Source organism: Sinohyriopsis cumingii, chromosome 2 (assembly GCF_028554795.1).
Source record: "Sinohyriopsis cumingii isolate HCF-2022 chromosome 2, ASM2855479v2, whole genome shotgun sequence".
Taxonomy (NCBI): Eukaryota; Metazoa; Mollusca; class Bivalvia; order Unionida; family Unionidae; genus Sinohyriopsis; species Sinohyriopsis cumingii.
The window spans coordinates 38,661,402-38,683,068 of record NC_142962.1 but is presented as its reverse complement, the minus strand read 5'-3'; the positions used below and the strand labels follow the sequence as shown (position 1 = coordinate 38,683,068).

General features: G+C 33.9%; 1 protein-coding gene across 1 annotated transcript in view; it reads right to left on the bottom strand.

The window, feature by feature from the left end:
- The window catches only part of LOC149804680 (adenylyltransferase and sulfurtransferase MOCS3-like), a 46,086-nt gene that overhangs the window by 20,866 nt on the left and 3,553 nt on the right, over window positions 1-21,667 (bottom strand). Inside the window, exons 2-7 of the mRNA XM_089942969.1 lie at window positions 19,778-19,913; window positions 15,290-15,382; window positions 11,881-12,001; window positions 10,344-10,418; window positions 5,720-5,837; window positions 1,652-1,760 (exon numbers count right to left, since the gene is read on the bottom strand). Of these exons, the coding sequence (XP_089799095.1) occupies window positions 1,652-1,760; window positions 5,720-5,837; window positions 10,344-10,418; window positions 11,881-12,001; window positions 15,290-15,382; window positions 19,778-19,913 (652 nt within the window). The remainder of the gene's footprint in view (window positions 1-1,651; window positions 1,761-5,719; window positions 5,838-10,343; window positions 10,419-11,880; window positions 12,002-15,289; window positions 15,383-19,777; window positions 19,914-21,667) is intronic.

The following is a 21,667-nucleotide window of genomic DNA, read 5'->3' as shown; positions in this document are numbered from 1 at the left end:
AACTTTATATTTTTTTCATATTATAGAGAAAAGCTCCTTTAATAATTAAGAATTACCATTTATTTTTATATTTCTAAATTGATTTAATGATGCATATTGAGCTGCATTCCATGTTTTATTGATATTAAATGCATAAGTTATTAATGTAGTCACTGGCAGTGTTGTTTGTCTGTAATTAGTCTAAATAAAATTAAGTAAATCCAGGTCACACTTTTTAATATTTATTTTATATTCAGTTATCAAGAAAACGCATAAACAGAAATATCCTGGAAGTTTAATTCTAAATAGCTAAACCCTTTTGTCTGTTCAGACTCATTGTGAACTTAGCTTCTTCGATAGAAGTGTAACTATTGTGGTGAAGGATTTCTATGTATATTTTTACACTGATCATATCTATTCTGTGTTTCCAATCAAAGATGTTAGATTCTGATAACAAAAATACCTTTATATTTGCTTTCTTGGAATGAGAAAAATGAATGTTCTGTATTTATATTTCCATGTAAAACAGCAGAAACTGTTAAGATCCAATCGTACCTATCATATTTAGGATTGAAGGACAAGGGAAGTAACCAGACAAACCAGAACAGCCAATACAGACCCTGTGTCATACTCTATGGTTGTGGACTTGCCCCTGGGTCATAGCTTGAAAACAATTGAGATTGTCACCTTCTAAGCATATACTGGTTGAAGAACATGAGAAAAAGTCAGATACATTTCCAGTATAGTCCCTAAGGAGACCTGCTCTTCGGTCAATTTGTCATGATCTCCAGCGAATAACTATATACAGGTTTGAAGGGTATGAGGAGACAAAATCAGACATATGTCCATCACATACCCTATATCGTGCCTTTGAGGATGGGATCTTGACCCTGGCTCATAACTTGGAAAGTGTTAAGATCTCTATCCTAGAATTTTATATACATTTAATGGGCATAAGGGAATAGATACACTTGTACATCCAAGACATATTCAGGGTCATGCCCGCAGAGTAAAGCACTTGCCCGTGTCTCATAACTTGAAAGCTGTCAAGATTTCCATATTACCATAGATACATGAAATGGATATTAAAAAGAAATACACATTTATAGTGTTGAAAAATTTACTCCTGGATCAGGCCATACCCTTAGCTGTATAGACTGTGGTGGCATGCAAAGTCATGTCAGTTACCTAATTCTAGCTTTTTTCTGTATGTCACTTTGGATTAGAATGAATTTGATGTTTACCCAAGTAATCATTCTGTGCGAAAACTATACATGTGACACTGCCTGTATACTTCTTATAGAAAATGTGGAATTAGTGTGTGTATGGATATTTGTATAATTCTTTTAAAACAAATCTTCCAAAATTATTCTGCTTGGAATGTTTACTGAAAGTAACCTACTGACTTGATGATGTTTTGTAAATTTACACATTGGAACTAGAGATCATTATTCTTTCATTGAAGGTTAAGGTCACAGTTTATGATTACATTTAGTGTCTTGAAAATTTTGAGTTTTAACACTTTTGTAGAGACTCCTAAAGAATTTTGGATAAATCCCATGCATGGTATCTTACATGCTGCTCAATAAAATCAAATTTGGACAGAAACTTGCATATTAAATTTTCATTCTGATGACATACAACTGAGATGGTTTCAGTTAATTGGACTTACCCACTCCTAGCACCCCTCCATCTGAGCAGTTGGTTACAGTCTCTGGGGGTGGAGGTTTGGGATATAGACATCTATAACAGGGGCCTCCCATGTAGTTGTACACTGTCAGCTGCAAACAGAATTCAGTACTGAAGTAAACTGTGCTGACCTTTATGGTACAGTATATATAAAGTGGAAAAATTATTGGCTCTAGCCTTGACCTTACAAGTGCTCTGATTTTAGGACAAAAAGAACTCCATCTGATGAATTTCTTGTGGTGAGAAAATAAATTCATTACGATATACAATATTGTTTCGGTATAATGGGTGCTCAACCTTAAACAACATAGTCTAAGATCTGCCACAGAATAGTCTATTGGTATCACAGGGTCAATGAAGATTGACATTCCCATCTGTAGGCATGTCAGAGTCAGTTCATATTGATAGTATCACCCGTTTGCATGTCAGAGTCAATGAAGATTGACAGCATAGTCTGTTGGCATGTCAGAGTCAATTCTTATTGGCAGTATCATCTGTTGGCATGTCAGAGTCAAAGTAGTTTGACAGTTTTGTCTGTTGGAATGTCGGTCAATGTAGATTGACAGTATAGTCTGTTAGCATGCAAGAGTCAATATAGGCTGTATAGTTTGTTGGCATGTCAGAGTCAACTCAAATTGACTGTAGTTTGTTGGCATGTCAGAATCAATTCAGTTTGACACTACGATCTCTTGGCATGTTGGAGTCAATGTAGATTGACAATACTGTCTACTGGCATATCAGGGTCAATTCAGATTGGCAGTATCATGTTGGCATGTCAGAGTTAATTCAGATTGATTATATATTCTGTTGGCATGTCAGAGTCAATGTAGATTGACAGTACAGTCTGTTGGCATGTCAGACTCAATTTAGAGTCCAATCGATGATTTCAAGTGAACTGTATAGATCCTAATCTTATGGTACATGATACCCATATTTATACATGGGTAAATTGTGAATCTAGTTTTGTCATTTGGAGATTAACTAGTTAACTGTGGCATATTTAAGAAAGCAACGAGAGTGAACTGCCCTAAAAAAAAGCGAATGTTAAATCTACAGAAAAGCAAATGAAATCTTCCAAGTAAAATTCACAAAACATGCATATTTTGGTTAAGTCTTAGTCTAATTTATCCACAATCTTGCTGCTGATAGTTTGATCTGAACAAGAGGTACAAGTGGGTTTGAGATTGCTCACCTGTACTAACTTCTGCCTAATAGGCAAATGCAAGAGCAGTTATCCACAATGTCTAGGTCAGAAAGATGTTTTAAGTACTAATAGAAGCTTTTCATTGTATATATTATAAAAACAATGATTTCTCTGTTTTTTGCATCATCATTCATATTTCAAGGCACAGTAGCATTAGATGTGTGATATTGAAAGGCCTTTGTGCCAGAATGTTTTCTGTCACAGCTGGTCAAATTCATTTCAGCAGCTTTTGAGATGATTGAAGATATTTTCTTTTTTTTAAGTCATGGTGGCCATACTAAAATTATTTGTACAAACTTTAAAGCCCTTCGTGCCAGGTTGCTTTCTGTCAAATTTTGTTGAACAGTTTTTTTTACAAAGAAGTTGTTTCAAATATTTCTCTTTTAAAAAAATGAAACCCCTTAAACTAAGATGATTTCTGTCAAATTTGGTTACATTTTACTTATATAGTCTTATAAGTTTCTTATATATTTAATAATGGTGGCCATATGCACAAAGCTTGAAAGACCTTCATACCAGAAAGACTTGTCAAATTGGGTCAAATTCTCTATTCAACATTTTTTGAGAACATGTGGTTTAAACGTTTATAAATTTTTAACAATGGCATATATATTTGTTGGCAGATCAGAACAATTTTTTGAAAACTGAAACCCCATTATGTTAGAATGCTTTCTGTCAAAACTGGTCAAATTTTCTTGAACAGCATCTTAAAAGTTGTATGTGTTTTTCTGTTAGAAATGCTGGTCACATCTGATATTGGATCATTGCCATTTCTAAACATGAATACCATGAATGGCACAATATTTGCCCACCCATGTTTAATGGCCCCTATACAAGAACTACTGTTCTATGGTCTCAGTGACCTAGACATTTAATCAAGCTTGTATTCCTGAACTCCAATTACTATGCAGAAACCATTCCATTCTTATTAGACTTACCATTTCTCCAAGGGAGACTTACCATTTCTCCAAGGGACCACTATGTTCTCACCAAACTCATACCTAATCCAATGAACCAGCAAGTACAGAGGATCAAAATATTTTACTTCTAACACAAACTACATTTAGAATCAAAATATGTAGAGGCTGTCAAATTGTGGGGCTTGAGGCCCATTGGCTCTGTTTACCATCACTACTGTTCTTACTCAATGGGTGCATGGGTGAAAGGTTGATATCACATATGCAGAGGTTGTCAAATTCTGAGGACTGAGGCTCACTGGGTCTTTTTACCATCACCACTTTTCTTGCTCAATTCTATGCATGATTCAAATGCTGGGATAATCTCACACTTTTATGACTGGTTTATTGTAACATTACCAAGACATGGCTGTACAATTCTAAAGACAATTCCCATTAGATTATGTTGAAAATACTTGACCACTGATTAGATGAATTTGATTCAAGCATGTTTTGGGGGCCCTGAGTGGCCGAGTTGTCTAAATTGCTCAACATTATGGATCACTGTCATCTCACCTCTGTCTGCGTGGGTCTGAGTCTCAGGTTCGGCCTCTGATGGTATGTGAGAATTTTTGTTGTTGTTGTTGTTGTTGTAGTGTTTAACGCCATTTTTCAGCACACAATAGGCTATACATGGCGGCCAGTATTAATGGTGGAGGAAGAACCCTGAAAAACCCAGGGAAGAACCACCGACCCACGAGAAGCTACTGGCAGGCTTTCCCATGTACCCACGCTAGCCGAGCCTTGGACTCGAACCCACGCAGACAGAGGTGAGATGGCAGTGATCCGTAACGGAGAGCACTTTAGACCACTCGGTCACTCGGGGCCCCCGGTATGTGAGAAAGCTTGCCAGAAGCTTCTATTGGTTGGTGATTCTTTCCCGGGTTCTTCCTTTACCAATAATATTGGCTGCCATGTATAACCTAACTTGTACTGAAAAATGATGTTAAACCCCACAAGAAGAAGAAGCACATTTTGTTTCCTCTGTAACTTGTTAACATTATGGTCTTCAAGTTAAAGAAAAGGTCTGATAAACAGAGCTTCAGATGACAAGTCTAGACTGTAAATAATCAGAACTTATTCTATTTACAACTGTCTATACTGAATTCATCACTGAACAATGTGGATCTTGATATGTTGTGATATGATGTGTATGTAAATCAGGTCTACACATTACATTATTATTATCAGGAGATCAAACAGTGTAAACCATGATATATTGTGATGGCAGCTGTTGGATGTTCTGTATAAATAGGGTACATTAAAACCATAACAAATATTGGTTAAATGGAGAGGATATTTGCCTGAAATGTGCAAATAATAGACACATTTCATCCAGCAGGCAAAAAACTCAATATTTTCACAAGTGGCAAATCCAAGTTTTCACCCACAAGATGAAATATTTCTGTTATTCACTTGCAGCAAGCAAATTTTCTTTTTATCTTATGCTCAAATGTTTTGGCTAGCAATATGTGTAACAGACTGAATTAGCAGATTTCTTAATGGATCACAAGCAATGTCAGTGATTTGCCATTTATATTCTGATGTGTTATGTGAATATTTGCAGAGAATATATAAACAGTACATAATTCTCTTTCCCAATTAAAAATAAATAGTACATTAATAAAAAAGAATTTTTACCTTGTTGGATTTGAACTTGAATCATATTCAGTTGGAAGCAGTCATACTTACCACTTGACTATACAAGCATATAAGAATATCTTCAAATTTCTTGGTCATAAAATGTAATCACTATCTATTGATGGGCAGTGAGAAAATATGGTTTTATCCCACTCCAGTAAATTATAAAGATTATTTCCCTCAGAAAATCCAGTAATTCAAAGATTAGACAAGCATAAAATAATAATCAAATAATGATCAAATAACTAACCTGTCCTTCAAAACGCAGAGCACTGCCAGACACAAGAGGTTTACCAGCCAGAATACAGGCATCATTCAACAAATACCTTGTGGCTACATTGTCTGTTGCATCAAGAACAAGGTCATATATGGGAATCAAGGTTAAGGGAAACAAACTCTAAGAATGTGATTTTTAGCTGGCCAGTCTAATATGTTCCAAATTCCAGTGACTGCTTTCAATTTGTCTGATTTTGGCAGAACAGTCACCAAAACTATACAAAACTTAAAAGAAAAGACTGTATAAAATCAAACAGCCACATTTATCAACAGTCACAGTGACATATGAATGGACAAAATTTATGCTACATTACAAGCTTCTGTAGAATGCTCTGGTAGGCTAAGTGGTTAGAGCATCCATTTCAGATGCAGGAGGCTGCAGGTTCAAACCCCAGCTGAATCATACCAAAACTGCCATGCCTGGTGCTTAGCCTTACGAGGTTAGTATTAGGACTGGTCAGCCTGACGTCAGGATAATGTGACTGGGTCGGACATGATGCCACATGTGTGCAGCATGATGACCCAGTGCTAGACATAAACATAAACTACCACGCTGCAAACATTGTAGCAATATAACTCAAATTGTTAAAGCTACGTTAAAAATATATTAAAAAAATACAAACACACAAGCTTCTGACAAAACTTAAGCCACAAATTTACTGTCTCATCTGCAAATATTGTGACTTTGACATTTAATCTTTTGACTCAGAGCAATCTCAAATATTACCATATGACTTTAGTTACAAAGTCATAGCAATTATATATTACAACCAGAAGATGTAATAATTTTCCAAAACTGGAATAATTATGATTTGATATAAACAAGTTAAAACAGTCACACAGTTTTATTTGTTGAGATTTAAAGCACAATGAATACAAATACAAACAGACATTTTGCAATTAAATAAGCTAAGGTAAACTAATAAAATGCAGTCATTTTATAAGCTACAACTGTTACAACTGATAATTGATGTCACTTTTTATTCTGAAATGAAGCCCTATTTTATCCAAAGCTTAATTCAATCAACTTTATTTGTAACTAACTGTGATTATTACATAAAATTAGCAAACTATAATAAACATAATGACATAATTAACTTATTAACTATATGTTATGTTAAAAGTGTGGATGGTATGATCCCAGTGTGTTTATTTATTTATTAACACCTCCATTGGTGAGTGGCAAAAAAAAGCATTGTTTATACAATTGCTGGTTACAGTATGCTACAGTCATGCTTCTTGAAAATGTTTCCACACACATGATCAGGTGATAAATTTAAAACTTTTAATGTGCCACTAGAATTTGACCAATCCAAGATTGATAAATTGATTCATTTTCAAATCTGTGCAGGTAAAGCTGTGTCTTCTGACAGACTCTATTTTTCACATCTTATTCATAGAATTTTCTTATTTTTGGACAGATTATTTCCAGATTAAATTTTTATAGTAATTTTACACTTTTAATTTCTGGATCTGGAATGCAGATTTCTGGATTAATGGAGCAAATTAATGTTCAAGAATTCTGTTCCCTTTCAACTCTGTTCAGATAGTGATGTTTCTGTATAAACAGAGTCCAGATTAAAGAGGTTTCTCTGTTTATAAGCAAAAATGTCCTACTTAAAAAAATTTACATTGGTAAAGCTTTAAAAAATTGATGTATGAAACCCATTTCCATCTGAATTTATAACTTTATACAGTGGATTCTTTAATAGGAAATTATGCTATTTCCCTGAATTATTGTTGTTGTTGTATGGTTTAATGCCATTTTTTCAGCACACGATAGGCTATACATGGTGGCCAGTATTAATGGTGGAGGAAGAACCCGGAAAAAACCACCGACCCATGAGAAGCTACTGGCAAGCTTTCTCACATACCCACATTAGCTGAATCCGAGACTCAAACCCATGCAGACAAAGGTGAGATGGCAGTGATCCGTAACAGAGAGTGCTTTAGACCACTTGGCCACTCAGGCCCCCCCTGAATTATTAATAATAATAATAATAATAATAATAATAATAATTGGTGCATGATATTTAAGAACCAAGTTTAATTGATGAATTACATTCAGAAGTCACCTGTGCATGAATGAAGGCTTGTTTGGCCTTTTCCACTGGGTGAATGCTTAAGACAGTTTGACTGTACTTACCTTAAATCATTGAATGAGGTTGATATATAAACCATTACTTTAATTACAGAAAATAATCAGATATGTTAATCACTAAATAATGTTGATATATGAATGGTTATATACTAACATGGTTATCAAGATTTTTTAAAGATAAATTTCCAGGTCATTTCCAGGGGTTTTCCAGATGAAATTAATTTTTCAAGGTTCACATATGACCATTAGTAAATGGAACTGAAGAACACTTTAGCTTATAAAACATGCATTTTTAAATTAAAAGATGTTTCTATTTCAAGACTCCCAAAACATCTAAATGTACTGAACCACAGAAAGTATCACATAAAACAAGTCTGACTAGTGCATATTCCTAAAAATTAAATGATGTTACATCAAGCCATACCTGCATCAAATTGATAGGAAAATGATTTATTTTCTCAGAAATGGCAAGTATTATAACCATTATGTATTTAATCTGATGAATAAAACTACAGCAAAACCCTGAACTCATCATTTGCTTTACTAGTCACATAATTAAGCAAATCTCAAACTACGACATTGTAAGTCCAAAAGTCACATGATATGAAGAATTCCTTTGTATTTGTATTGTACAAAAATTAAAATATATTAAATGAAAGTCAGATACCTGTTATAAAAACCAGAAAGAACATACAATTCTCAACATATTTATTTTTAAAACAATGACCAGAAAATTGAAATAAATTGCAGTCAGATTCATCAAGCAGAGTGTACATATCAACATGGTAGTCATGTATTACAAGAAAACCCAGGTAATTATTCTCAGAATAAATATATAAGAATTTCATTTAACATGTTTATTTTTTATTCTACAACAGCTGCGACTGGATATTATTGATATCATGTGACTACTGGACCTATGATGTCATGAACATGTGGTTTGTGAGATGTGGGTAATCGCACAACTAGCAATGCAAATGGAGAGTACCAGGTAAAATTTTATCAATGCCATAGTTTCATCTTGTTTCAGCAGATTAAAAGCACAACAATTTCTGAGAAAATAAATAATTTTCAAATTGATTTCAGACTGGCATGACTTGATGTAACAGCATTTAAATTTCCTAGGCCATCTGGATGCTGCCACCATGTTGGTTTCTTGTGATGCTAGACTAGTTTTCATACCTTCCATGCAATAAATGATAGTGATGTCAAACTGTCTGTGAAATCACCAGTCTACCAGATGATCTAATCCACTGAAAGTTTGGATTGACTAATCAAATATGTCTATAACAATCATGCAAATGATCCATACTAGCAGCAACTTCCAAATATAACTCTATACATTTAACTCACGATCAGTTCAGTTATGACTCAATTATATATATGTTTCTGTGGTCAAGCGGAGGCTGAAAATTCCCAGGTCTTTCACAGTTTTCACAAACTTTTTCCAGATTTCCCAGTAGTGTGGGAACCTTGTATTAATCACTGAATAAGGTCAATAGATAAATAGTGGTGTTAATTGCTGAATAAGGTCAAATCACTAAATATGTTCACATCAATAGCAATGTTGTTCACTAAATAAGGTCAATAGATCGATAGCAATGTTAATCACTGAATACGATCAACAGACAAATAGTTCTGCTAATCACTAAACATAGTTGATAGATAATAGTTTTGTTGAAAACTAAACAAGGTCAACAGATAAACAATCATTAGTCACTGAATAAGTCATTAGATAAACAGTTATGTTAGTCGCCGAAAAGGATCAATAGATAAATAATTATAATACTGGATAAGGTCAATACACAGATACACTGTACTTATGCTAGTCACTGAATAAAGAATAGAACAATAACAAGAAGAGCACATTATATACCTTCAATTTCATCTGTTTCTCATTTAGACACACACACACACACACACACTTAAACTTCTTACATATTATTGGAAGGCCAGAGTTTGCTTTTCTATATTATTCTTAGCTTCACATACACACTTATTCTGCAGATTTTACAATACAGTGTTATGTGTTACTGGTAATTACATCCTGAAGTATACATGGATACAGTCACAGCAACCAACAGCACAAATACATATCTAGCTTATACATCTGACCACTCTGGTGGCCTAGTGGTTAGAGTGTCCGCTTCAGAAGCGGAAGGTCGTGGGTTCGATCCCCAGCTGTGTCATACCAAAGACAAACAAAAATGGTACTAACAGCTGCCTCGCTTGGAATAATCATTAAGAGGTTAGTGTTAGGATTGGTCGGCCTGGTGTGAGGATAATGTGACTGGGTGGGACATCATGCTACATGTCTGTGGCATGATGCCCCATTGCTAGACATTGCTATAAACTGCCACATTGCAGACATCATAGCGATATGACTGACAAATAGTTAAAGCTATGTTAAAAATCCAAATCACATCACATCAGCTTATACATCTCATGAGTCTATGTGGGATGGGGGTCAAATAAAACTGTCAACTGTTAAGGATACTGCTGAATTATCTGCAGGGCATTAGAGCTGTCCAGTGGGAGATGATACGGCACATAATTTACTGAGGAATTCAACCTAGAAATAGAAAGATGTGCAAAACATGAGGATTCATTGTTCTTTATAAATTTGGAGTGAAGGAATAATTTTTCACATACCATATATATTTGGTTCCATATGCAAACAACACAGACCCTTTTCTACTGGTGCATGATGCACTAGCAGATCACGGTCTATTTTGATTGTTTTACTGATTAATCCTAATAAAATGCATAAACCCAGATCTGCTGGTGCAATATATGAAGTCAGATCTGGGTCTATACAGTTTACAGACTGCCTTCACTTGTAAGTGACTATATGGTATGTTTCATGATAGGAACTGCAGTTTAAACAATAATGTAGGTATTGCACCAATAATTATTTGAGGGAAAGAGAATCAGTCTACTGGTGGTAAAAAAAAACTATTCTGAAATGCACCCACTAGCTAGTAAATGTATTTAATTTTTTTCCATTCAACTTTACTTTTATTTTGATATCCTGTATTTAATTTCCACAATAGCATTTGGACTCTTAATGCAACGCTATATCATTAGGTGTATACATGGGAGTTTCCTACTTTGGAATATAAGGCTCAAAACAATGCCAGGAAACTCCAATATTTCAAGGTTGAAAACCATTTCCCCAACTCTAATGACTGGAAGTTTGGTTACATAGTATGATACAAGCTTCAATAATGCAACTGGAGATCATTACTTGAGCTTATTGTTCACAATTAGCTGTATCTTTTGAATGACAATGATCACCCTCTCTTGAAACACTTTGTAAAATTGTTGTAAAATGCTTGTCATGTTTGCTAAGCCCAGGTATTAAGACATGTATAATTGCTGCAGCCATGTCTTTGATGTCTAAACATTGCCACAGGCTAGAGTTAATCTCTTATGCAAGGTTACCATGACCTGCCAAAGAGCAGAATCTTGAATCAGTACAGGTGATAGATCGTGCCAACTGGACAATGGCTTGCCATATCACATCTACATGTTAATGGTTTGTTCAGAGATCAGAGGAAACCTGTGTGGTAAACAAGGCATGTTCTCATACATCCGAACGTGGACAGACAGCAAGAAGGATATTGTTTGCTAAGTTTGATTGGATTGGTTCACAGCAATATCCAATTGGAATTGACAGAGTGTGATCCAAATTATAACTTCATAACTCGCAAGCATAAGATCAGTAGTTCTCCTGGGAAGATTGATGAGTTATTTGCTTGATTTTTGCAGAATATTACGACATCGTAATTGTAATTATTTGTAGTATGTATATTTAATTGCTAGCAATCTTTTAGTATGTAAAATTACCTTAGACAAGACTAAGAAGAAAGTATTAGGCGGTAGGCCTAATGCATTTATCAAAAATGAAATGACCTTTTTGCTTAAGCAAAGATACCTCTAGTAAATATTTGCCAAAAATTTTGTATCATGTTTGGTAGGCTTATCATCAAGCACAGACTTATCATTTTACAATTACAGTACATAAAACTTACTCCTGACATGCTGCTGCTGCTGAAACAGATTTGCTGACCCCAATTTTTGACTCCCTATGTAACACCTGTCTGTGTAAATTGCTGATCTCCACTTCATCATAATCAACTATACCCAGCTGGCCTGAAAATTAATCAATAAAATGCTGTAAAGTCCATACTTGTGAGACTCTTTAGACTGTGAAATAAAAAAAAAATATGCTTCATTATTGGAGTAAATTCTATGAAATCTATTTTTTTTTACACGAGGTCACTTTTATCATTATATTACATAATGCTGCATATGGTACGGAAATTAAATGCACACAATTAAATTACTGGCATAACCTTTATAACATACTTCTCAAACTGCAACTCATTATGAAAAACACCTCCAACATAAGGTCTTTTGGTTAAATTGACATCAATAACTTAAACAATAATACAGAATGTCATTAGAAAGAATCTTATCATTAGATATGTAATAATCTGTAAAATGTTAAACCCAACGAGTGTTCTTTCATCCAATTTGTATAAACTCTTTCTCAGTTTGTGAGCAATCAGTTATGCAAGTCACTTCAATCAGATGACCTAACTCTGTGTCCAATCAAGCTGGCACAGATTTTGTAATTAATACTTTGGACAAATTCTTGAGGACAATGAGAGAGATTTATTCTCAACATAAGCAATTCCAGGAACTGATATCCCTTGCTCCTCATTGGATGTTGGGTATTGGTTTTGTTGAGGCAAGGTTTCAGTGACAATGGTGCTTATTAATGATTTAAAAAGATAGACATATGGAAATAAGTGGGTTTTTTTATTTAAAAAAACAAAAAGGGGCCATAATTCTGCTCAATGATGACACAGATTAAAGTCAATTGAAAATCTAATAGAATTATGGGAGTTTCTGCACAAACAGGTAAGTGGGCTAGGCTTAAAATCAGGAGCCATGACTGCTGAAGGATGATGTTGCACACTGAACACAAAAGTAACTCTGCAATACTTAATCAAACTCAAATGAGATAACATCAATATCCTAAATTAGTCTGAAATCCAATAAGGGTATTATTCTCAAAGAATGAAAGTGGGTGTGACAATCAATAGTTTCCACAGGATCTAAAAAAGGGCTTGGCAATTATCCTCCAAAAAGGGCACTTGAAACAAACATCTCATGATTAAAAAGTTGCCTTTTTGTATAGTGAATTATGTCTGCTTTTGTTTTTATTATCTTATTACTATTACAAAATTATTATTACAAAATTAATCAATCTGGAAGGAGAGTCATGTGACCTGTGAAATTCTAAAAATCTTCTGTACCATACCTTATCATACCAAAAAGTGGGAGTACACTCCTTAATACAGCCTTTTCCAATATTAATTTTCTCCTTTTCTAATGCATGGTTAAATACAATTGCAAATTAAAAGTCTTGCCAATAATAACAAGAACTGTTAGTTACTGTAAATAAGTGACATCAAGGACACTTCCTGATTTAATTAGGCATTTTATTTCTTGTTTTTCTTTTTTCTTACATCCTTTAAATGTTGTAGATGATTACAGTGGTAAAAAAATCCAACAGCCCGATGCCTGGGGCCCCTCTAATTTCAGATCAGGCCTGTTCTGTATTCTAAGTGATGTGCATGTCAGGCTTGTTGAAAAGGAAATCTAGTTTGCATGAGAAGACATTGATTGTGCTGATGAAATGTGGAAACATAATTTTCAGTAATCTTTGAAAATAGAAAGAAAAAACCCCAACACTTTCCATATATGCCCATTACATGTATAAATGGTAAGCAGTCATGATTGGAGCTGATGTAAAACTATCCTTTGGGCAGTTTAAAGCTATACTGCCACCATTAAGCGTAAAAAGTCATATATGCCAAATCATCTGAATAAAACTGAATCTTGACAGATACACGCCTTTTTGGATTGTCTTCATCTAAAGTTCATGTTTCAATGTATCTTCAAGAGCCCCAACTGATCACCAATATTCAACCAAGTGTTATTTTAACTAATGCGAACTTTTTCTTTTCAGATCTACTTTAAAAAAGTGGACATACCTCTCTTTAGTCGCCCTTGATTTAATGTGTGTGCCATGTGTAAATGTTGTTGTTATTAGATAAGTCACTAACAGAATTTGTCACTGTATCACATCACTACTTTTGTAGTACTCAGGAAAAGATGGGAATTTTACGAGTGCCTTTGGTGACTGAACTCTTAATTCTAAATTGAATATTTGAATCTCTTTAAACATGACATCTTGATTATTTCAAAGAATGGTTTATGTCAGATAGCTGTTTTTAACAAATCATTTCCTTCCTTTCAAAGTTTAGTTATGGTGAAATTTATGACAAATGGCATCACTGGGGATTAAAATAGTGGCAATTAAAAGAGAAAGAGGTCAGGTATAAACCACTATTTCACATGTAACTTAATCAGCTGATAATAGTTAGTGAGAAATGTTTGAAGACTGCAGTGCATGAGCCCATTGTTCTAATCTGCAAAGGTGTAAGATCAAAAAGTGAAAAAGCCAATATTAGCCATCAGCAAAGCCCAACAAAAAAAATGTAATTACTCCTGGATGCTGGAGTTTTACTTCGTGAAGAAACCCAGCAAAATAATGAATATTTCCATATGTCAACATGGTTTTGACTGGAATTTGCTCAGAGAATCCAGAAGACATTTGGACACAAGAACCATCTAATCTCCAGTCAGAGTAGTGATAAACATTAATGACACTTGCATTATATTCAAACCCCTTGAATCTATATCTGAACTGTAGCAACTGCAATGTTGTGTGACAAACAATATTGAAAATGGGGGACATTTTGGGCATATAGAATTTGTAGTCCAGGCTTGTCAAATTTCAGTCAAAGGTTGTGACTTTTTCAAGTCACCAGCTCTGGGCCTGTGTATAAAAACACTTTCTTTGAGCAGTGATAAACTGATTAAATTCATTGATGGGCATGATTTGTGTTCATTAGTATATTACAATGCTATGACCAGACAGTAGCATCTGGTGCACCTTGGGATTTTATTCTCTTGAGAATGGAGTAGTATCACTAATTTCTCCCAGTCAATTTTCAGCTTATATTTGGAGCAATAAACCATCTGTCATTAAATTATTAACTGAAAACTATCAGATCCTGTCGGAAACAAAAAAAAAAAAAGCATTTTGATAAGCTCAGACACAGTGCATTGCTATCTCATATAAGTTTAGCTTTTCAGATGAATGGACAAAAATCAACATGTAATTTTGAAAAAAATAAAATAGACCATACATAGCAATCAACATGTCAATTAGAACAAATAAAACTAACCATGCACTTTGTACACATTACAGTATTAGATGAGTGAACCACTGATGAATGTTAGTTGACAAGAAGATAAGGTTTGGCATTATTGGTCCATGTACATTTTCAGTGAAGAACTTACCTATACCCGCTGCAGCTAGATAGATGGCAGAGGGACAGCAGAGGCCACCTGCCCCAACAATTAACACCGAGGAAGACTTTAGAGCTTGCTGACCTGAAACACAAAGTCAGTTAACACTATATATATAACAGTGCACAAAATAAATTATCATTATATATAGGACAGTACACAAAGTCAACTAACGCTGTATATAGGACAGTACACAAAGTCATTTAAGACTATATACTGGACAGTACACAAAGTCAAGTAACACTATATATATAACAGTGCAGTAAGTTAACACTATATACAGGACAGTACACAAAGAAAATTAACACTATATATAGAACAGTACACAAAGTCAATTAACACTATATACAGGACAGTACACAAAGTTAGCTAACATTGTGTAAAGGACAGTACACAAAGTCAATAAACACTATATACAGGACAAAGTCAAGAACAATATATATAGGACAGTACACAAAGTCAATTAACACTATATACAGGACAGTACACAAAGTCAGCTAACATTGTATAAAGGACAGTACACAAAGTCAGTAAACACTATATACAGGACAGTACACAAAGTCAGCTAACATTGTATAAAGGACAGTACACAAAGTCAGTAAACACTATATACAGGACAAAGTCAAGTAACAATATATATAGGACAGTACACAAAGTAAATTAACACTATATATAGGACAGTACACAGTTAACACTATATACAGGACAGTACACAAAGTCAATTAACACTATATATATAACAGTACACAATGTTAACTAACTGTATATAGGACAGTACACAAAGCCAGGTAACACTATATACAGGACAGTACACAAAGTAAATTAACACTATATACAGGACAGTACACAAAGTCAATTAACACTATATATATAACAGTACACAATGTTAACTAACTGTATATAGGACAGTACACAAAGCCAGGTAACACTATATACAGGACAGTACACAAAGTAAATTAACACTATATACAGGACAGTACACCAAGTAAATTAACACTATATAAAGGACAGTACACAAAGTCAGCTAACATTGTGTAAAGGACAGTACACAAAGTCAATTAACACTATATACAGGACAAAGTCAAGTAACATTATATATAGGACAGTACACATAGTCAATTAACACATGTATAGGACTGTACACAAAGTCACTTGGTACTGTATAAAGGAAAGCATACAAAGTCAATTAACAATGTATAAAACATAGCACACAAAGTCACTTGGCACTGTGTAAAGGACAGTATACAAAGTCAATTAACGATGTATAAAACATAGTACACAAAGTCACTTGGCACTGTATAATCAATTAACAGTGTATCAAGGATTAAACAAAAAGTCAATTAACACTATATTAACACTATATAACAGTACACAATGTTAACTAACTGTATATAGGACAGTACACAAAGCCAGGTAACACTATATACAGGACAGTACACAAAGTAAATTAACACTATATACAGGACAGTACACAAAGTAAATTAACACTATATACAGGACAGTACACAAAGTAAATTAACACTATATACAGGACAGTACACAAAGTAAATTAACACTATATACAGGACAGTACACAAAGCCAGGTAACACTATATACAGGACAGTACACAAAGTAAATTAACACTATATACAGGACAGTACACAAAGTCAATTAACGATGTATAAAACATAGTACACAAAGTCACTTGGCACTGTATAATCAATTAACAGTGTATCAAGGATTAAACAAAAAGTCAATTAACACTATATTAACACTATATAACAGTACACAATGTTAACTAACTGTATATAGGACAGTACACAAAGCCAGGTAACACTATATACAGGACAGTACACAAAGTAAATTAACACTATATACAGGACAGTACACAAAGTAAATTAACACTATATACAGGACAGTACACAAAGTAAATTAACACTATATACAGGACAGTACACAAAGTAAATTAACACTATATACAGGACAGTACACAAAGCCAGGTAACACTATATACAGGACAGTACACAAAGTAAATTAACACTATATACAGGACAGTACACAAAGTCAATTAACGATGTATAAAACATAGTACACAAAGTCACTTGGCACTGTATAATCAATTAACAGTGTATCAAGGATTAAACAAAAAGTCAATTAACACTATATTAACACTATATAACAGTACACAATGTTAACTAACTGTATATAGGACAGTACACAAAGCCAGGTAACACTATATACAGGACAGTACACAAAGTAAATTAACACTATATACAGGACAGTACACAAAGTAAATTAACACTATATACAGGACAGTACACAAAGTAAATTAACACTATATACAGGACAGTACACAAAGTAAATTAACACTATATACAGGACAGTACACAAAGCCAGGTAACACTATATACAGGACAGTACACAAAGTAAATTAACACTATATACAGGACAGTACACAAAGTCAATTAACACTATATATATAACAGTACACAATGTTAACTAACTGTATATAGGACAGTACACAAAGCCAGGTAACACTATATACAGGACAGTACACAAAGTAAATTAACACTATATATAGGACAGTACACAGTTAACACTATATACAGGACAGTACACAAAGTCAATTAACACTATATATATAACAGTACACAATGTTAACTAACTGTATATAGGACAGTACACAAAGCCAGGTAACACTATATACAGGACAGTACACAAAGTAAATTAACACTATATACAGGACAGTACACAAAGTCAATTAACACTATATATATAACAGTACACAATGTTAACTAACTGTATATAGGACAGTACACAAAGCCAGGTAACACTATATACAGGACAGTACACAAAGTAAATTAACACTATATACAGGACAGTACACAAAGTAAATTAACACTATATAAAGGACAGTACACAAAGTCAGCTAACACTGTGTAAAGGACAGTACACAAAGTCAATTAACACTATATACAGGACAAAGTCAAGTAACATTATATATAGGACAGTACACATAGTCAATTAACACAAAAAGTACAGTACAAAAAGTAAATAAACAATTAACACTGTATAAAGGACAGTGCACAAGGTCAAGTAACAATAAACACTGTATAAAGGACAGAGCACAAGGCCAAGTAACAATTAATACTGTATAAGGAATAGTAACAAAGTTAATTAACACTGTTTAAAGCATAGTACACAAAGTCATTGAGCACTGTATAATGGACAGTATACAGAGTCAATTAACACTGTATCAAGGATTAGACACAAAGTCAATTAACACTGTATAAGGGATAGTAACAAAGTAAATTAACCCTGTACAAAGGATAGTACACAAAATTACTTTACGCTGTATAAAGGACAGTACAAAAAGTAAATAAACAATTAACACTGTATAAAGGACAGTACAAAAAGTAAATAAACAATTAACACTGTATAAAGGACAGTACAAAAAGTAAATAAACAATTAACACTGTATAAAGGACAGTACAAAAAGTAAATAAACAATTAACACTGTATAAAGGACAGTACAAAAAGTAAATAAACAATTAACACTGTATAAAGGACAGTGCACAAGGTCAAGTAACAATTAATATTGTATAAGGGATAGTAACAAAGTTAATTAACCCTTTATAAAGGACAGTATACAAAGTTAATTAGCCCTTTATAAAGGACAGTATACAAAGTTAATTAACACTGTATAAAGGATAGTACACTAAAGTCAATTAACGCTGTATCAAGGACAGTACACAAGGTCAATTAACACTGTATAAAGGATAGTACACAAGTTCATGATATGATGTATTATTTGATCTATGTATTTGCAAGTTCATGCACACAAAAAACTCAGAATTTAACATATATGAATAACTGTTCCTCTTCCCCTTATTCATCAAACATGGAAATAACCAAGATTAAAAAATTCACTGTGCACATTTGTACATCTGCCTAAATCAGATTCCAAGGTTTGAAGTCCTAGTCTTAAACTGTGAAGGAATTGTGTGACACAACACACACACATGCGGATAGCATAATCATCACTTTTTCTTCCAAAAGCATGTGGATAATCATTCCAGTGTAAAAAGAGGATTAAAGAGTTTGAGCCTGCAAGTTGAAATAACATCTATGAATGTTATTCTTACATGATCAATAAGTACAGGAAATAAACTATTTGGCAAACAAAAAAGAGCTTTATAAACAAAGAAAGACTATTATTTTGGTACTGGTACACGTAATTTCAATATTTTAGCAAAGATTACATCATCACAAAATTGTATGTGTCAAGTCAGCTGGTGCCCAATCATGTAAGATCAGCTAACTCTGATAGAAAAAAAATACAAAAAACAAATAACCACTGATTGATTGACTACAATTTTGAATCTACAAACTAATTCTTCTTGTCTGTGTTACATCAGATGTTAACGGCAAAAAGCTGGTAAAGTACTGTATATTATGGTCGTTATCATCCAAGACTGGTATTAAGATGCAAAAACAACCTTTGACCCCAAGCTCTGGCAGTATTAGCTGACGGCTGTATCTCCTGATTTCCTCATTTGTTAATCCTTTCACATCCTTCTGCAATGTTGAAGCACTTTCTAAATCACAAATTGCTTGTGGCAGGCATGTCCCTCTCTGAAAAAAGACAACATGCTGTACATTTTTTCTCGTTTTTAATATCCCATCAGTCCTTATGCATGTATCATTGATTATTTTGTTTGTCCTCAAATTTTCAGAACTATGTTAACTTAACAATTACAGACAATATAATAATATGCAACTGAAAGAAACATAAACTATCAACTTTTGGATATATATATATATTCAAATTTGTTATAATGGCCACCGTTACATAAGGGTTGACCGCTCCAATGGCCTAAGTGATTAGAGCTTCTTCAAGGATGCAGGAGGTAACAGGTTTGAGCCCAGGCCGAGTCATACCAAAGGATTATAAAAATGGTACTTGCAGCTGCCTTGCTTGGTACTCAGCATTAACAGGTTAGTGTAAGGACTGGTTAGTCTGGTGTCAGAATAACGTGACTGGGTGAGACATAATGCCATATGTCTGCAGCATGATGCCCCTAGTGCTAGACATCACTATAAACCGCCACACTGTAGACATTGTAGCGATATGACTAAAAAATTGTAAAAGCTGTGTTAAAATCCAAATCACACATACATAAGGGTCACCTGGTCATAATGGTCATTCAAATATCCCACCAGCAAATTTGCTATGTAAATACATGTATATTGCATTTAACAGTCACCAACTCTGTACGGTCAGCAGTCAGTTGGTTCCTAAGAACAACAAAATTTGTCTTTCCTATTTCATATATATATATATATATATATATATATATATATATATATATATATATATATATATATATATATATATATGATAAGTATATATAAAGTTATAAGCTCTTCAAATACTGGGCCATTTTTGCTAGGCAAGGTTCAGATATGATAACCCTATCTACACCTTGGTGTATCGAGCAGATATTTCTGTGCTTCAGGTCTGTGAATTTCATTTATAGCACCACATCCAATCATAATCAACACTATTCCTACATGTAGTGTAAGCCTGAATCTAATTAGTTTTATATCACTTGACAGTTAATCAGACATTCCACAGTGGATTAGAACTGATATACACCAACATCAAGTTTATATGTTAAATAGTATAGAATGCCTTCTGCAGTTATTCTTCAATAACAAATAACATTACAGGAAGCACACAACCTGAATGGACTGATAAATAAGCAATTCCACTGCCGGTCTGTGAACAAATACATTTCACTCAAATACACCTGTAATGGCTTCCATCTGGAATGTAGTCATTCTTTCGATGTTAAACTTACAAAGTATCCATTTTTGGTCAATTGCCACCACCATTTTCATCCAATATACAATGCACCGCTGTTACATGCTATTGCTTATTTGGCATTATATACTAAGTGAGGCAACTCATGAAATCCAATAGATGTCACTAGGACAAAGCACTAAAACATCTGTTTGATCCAGCAAGGTGTAGATAGGGTTATAATACCATAACTTTGGCTAGTGAAGATGGTATTGGGCAAAACTGGCATAATTTGATATTCTGAAATTTTAATTTTTATCCTCGGGGGGAAAATGCTAGGGCCTGCAGTGAAAAACTGGGAGTGTAAGCTAACCAGAAACAGACGTTATTGCAAGAATGAGTAATTTCAAGCATACAACAGTGTATAAAAAACTAAGACATAAAAGTAGAACCAGGATGACGGTCAGGAATTTATTTCTAGAAAATTCTAAATTGTCAACAAGATAAATCTGTTACTAAAATTATAATAAAGAATGTAGTAAACACTGGGTACAACAAGTCCATCCATGCTGGATTTCCAATA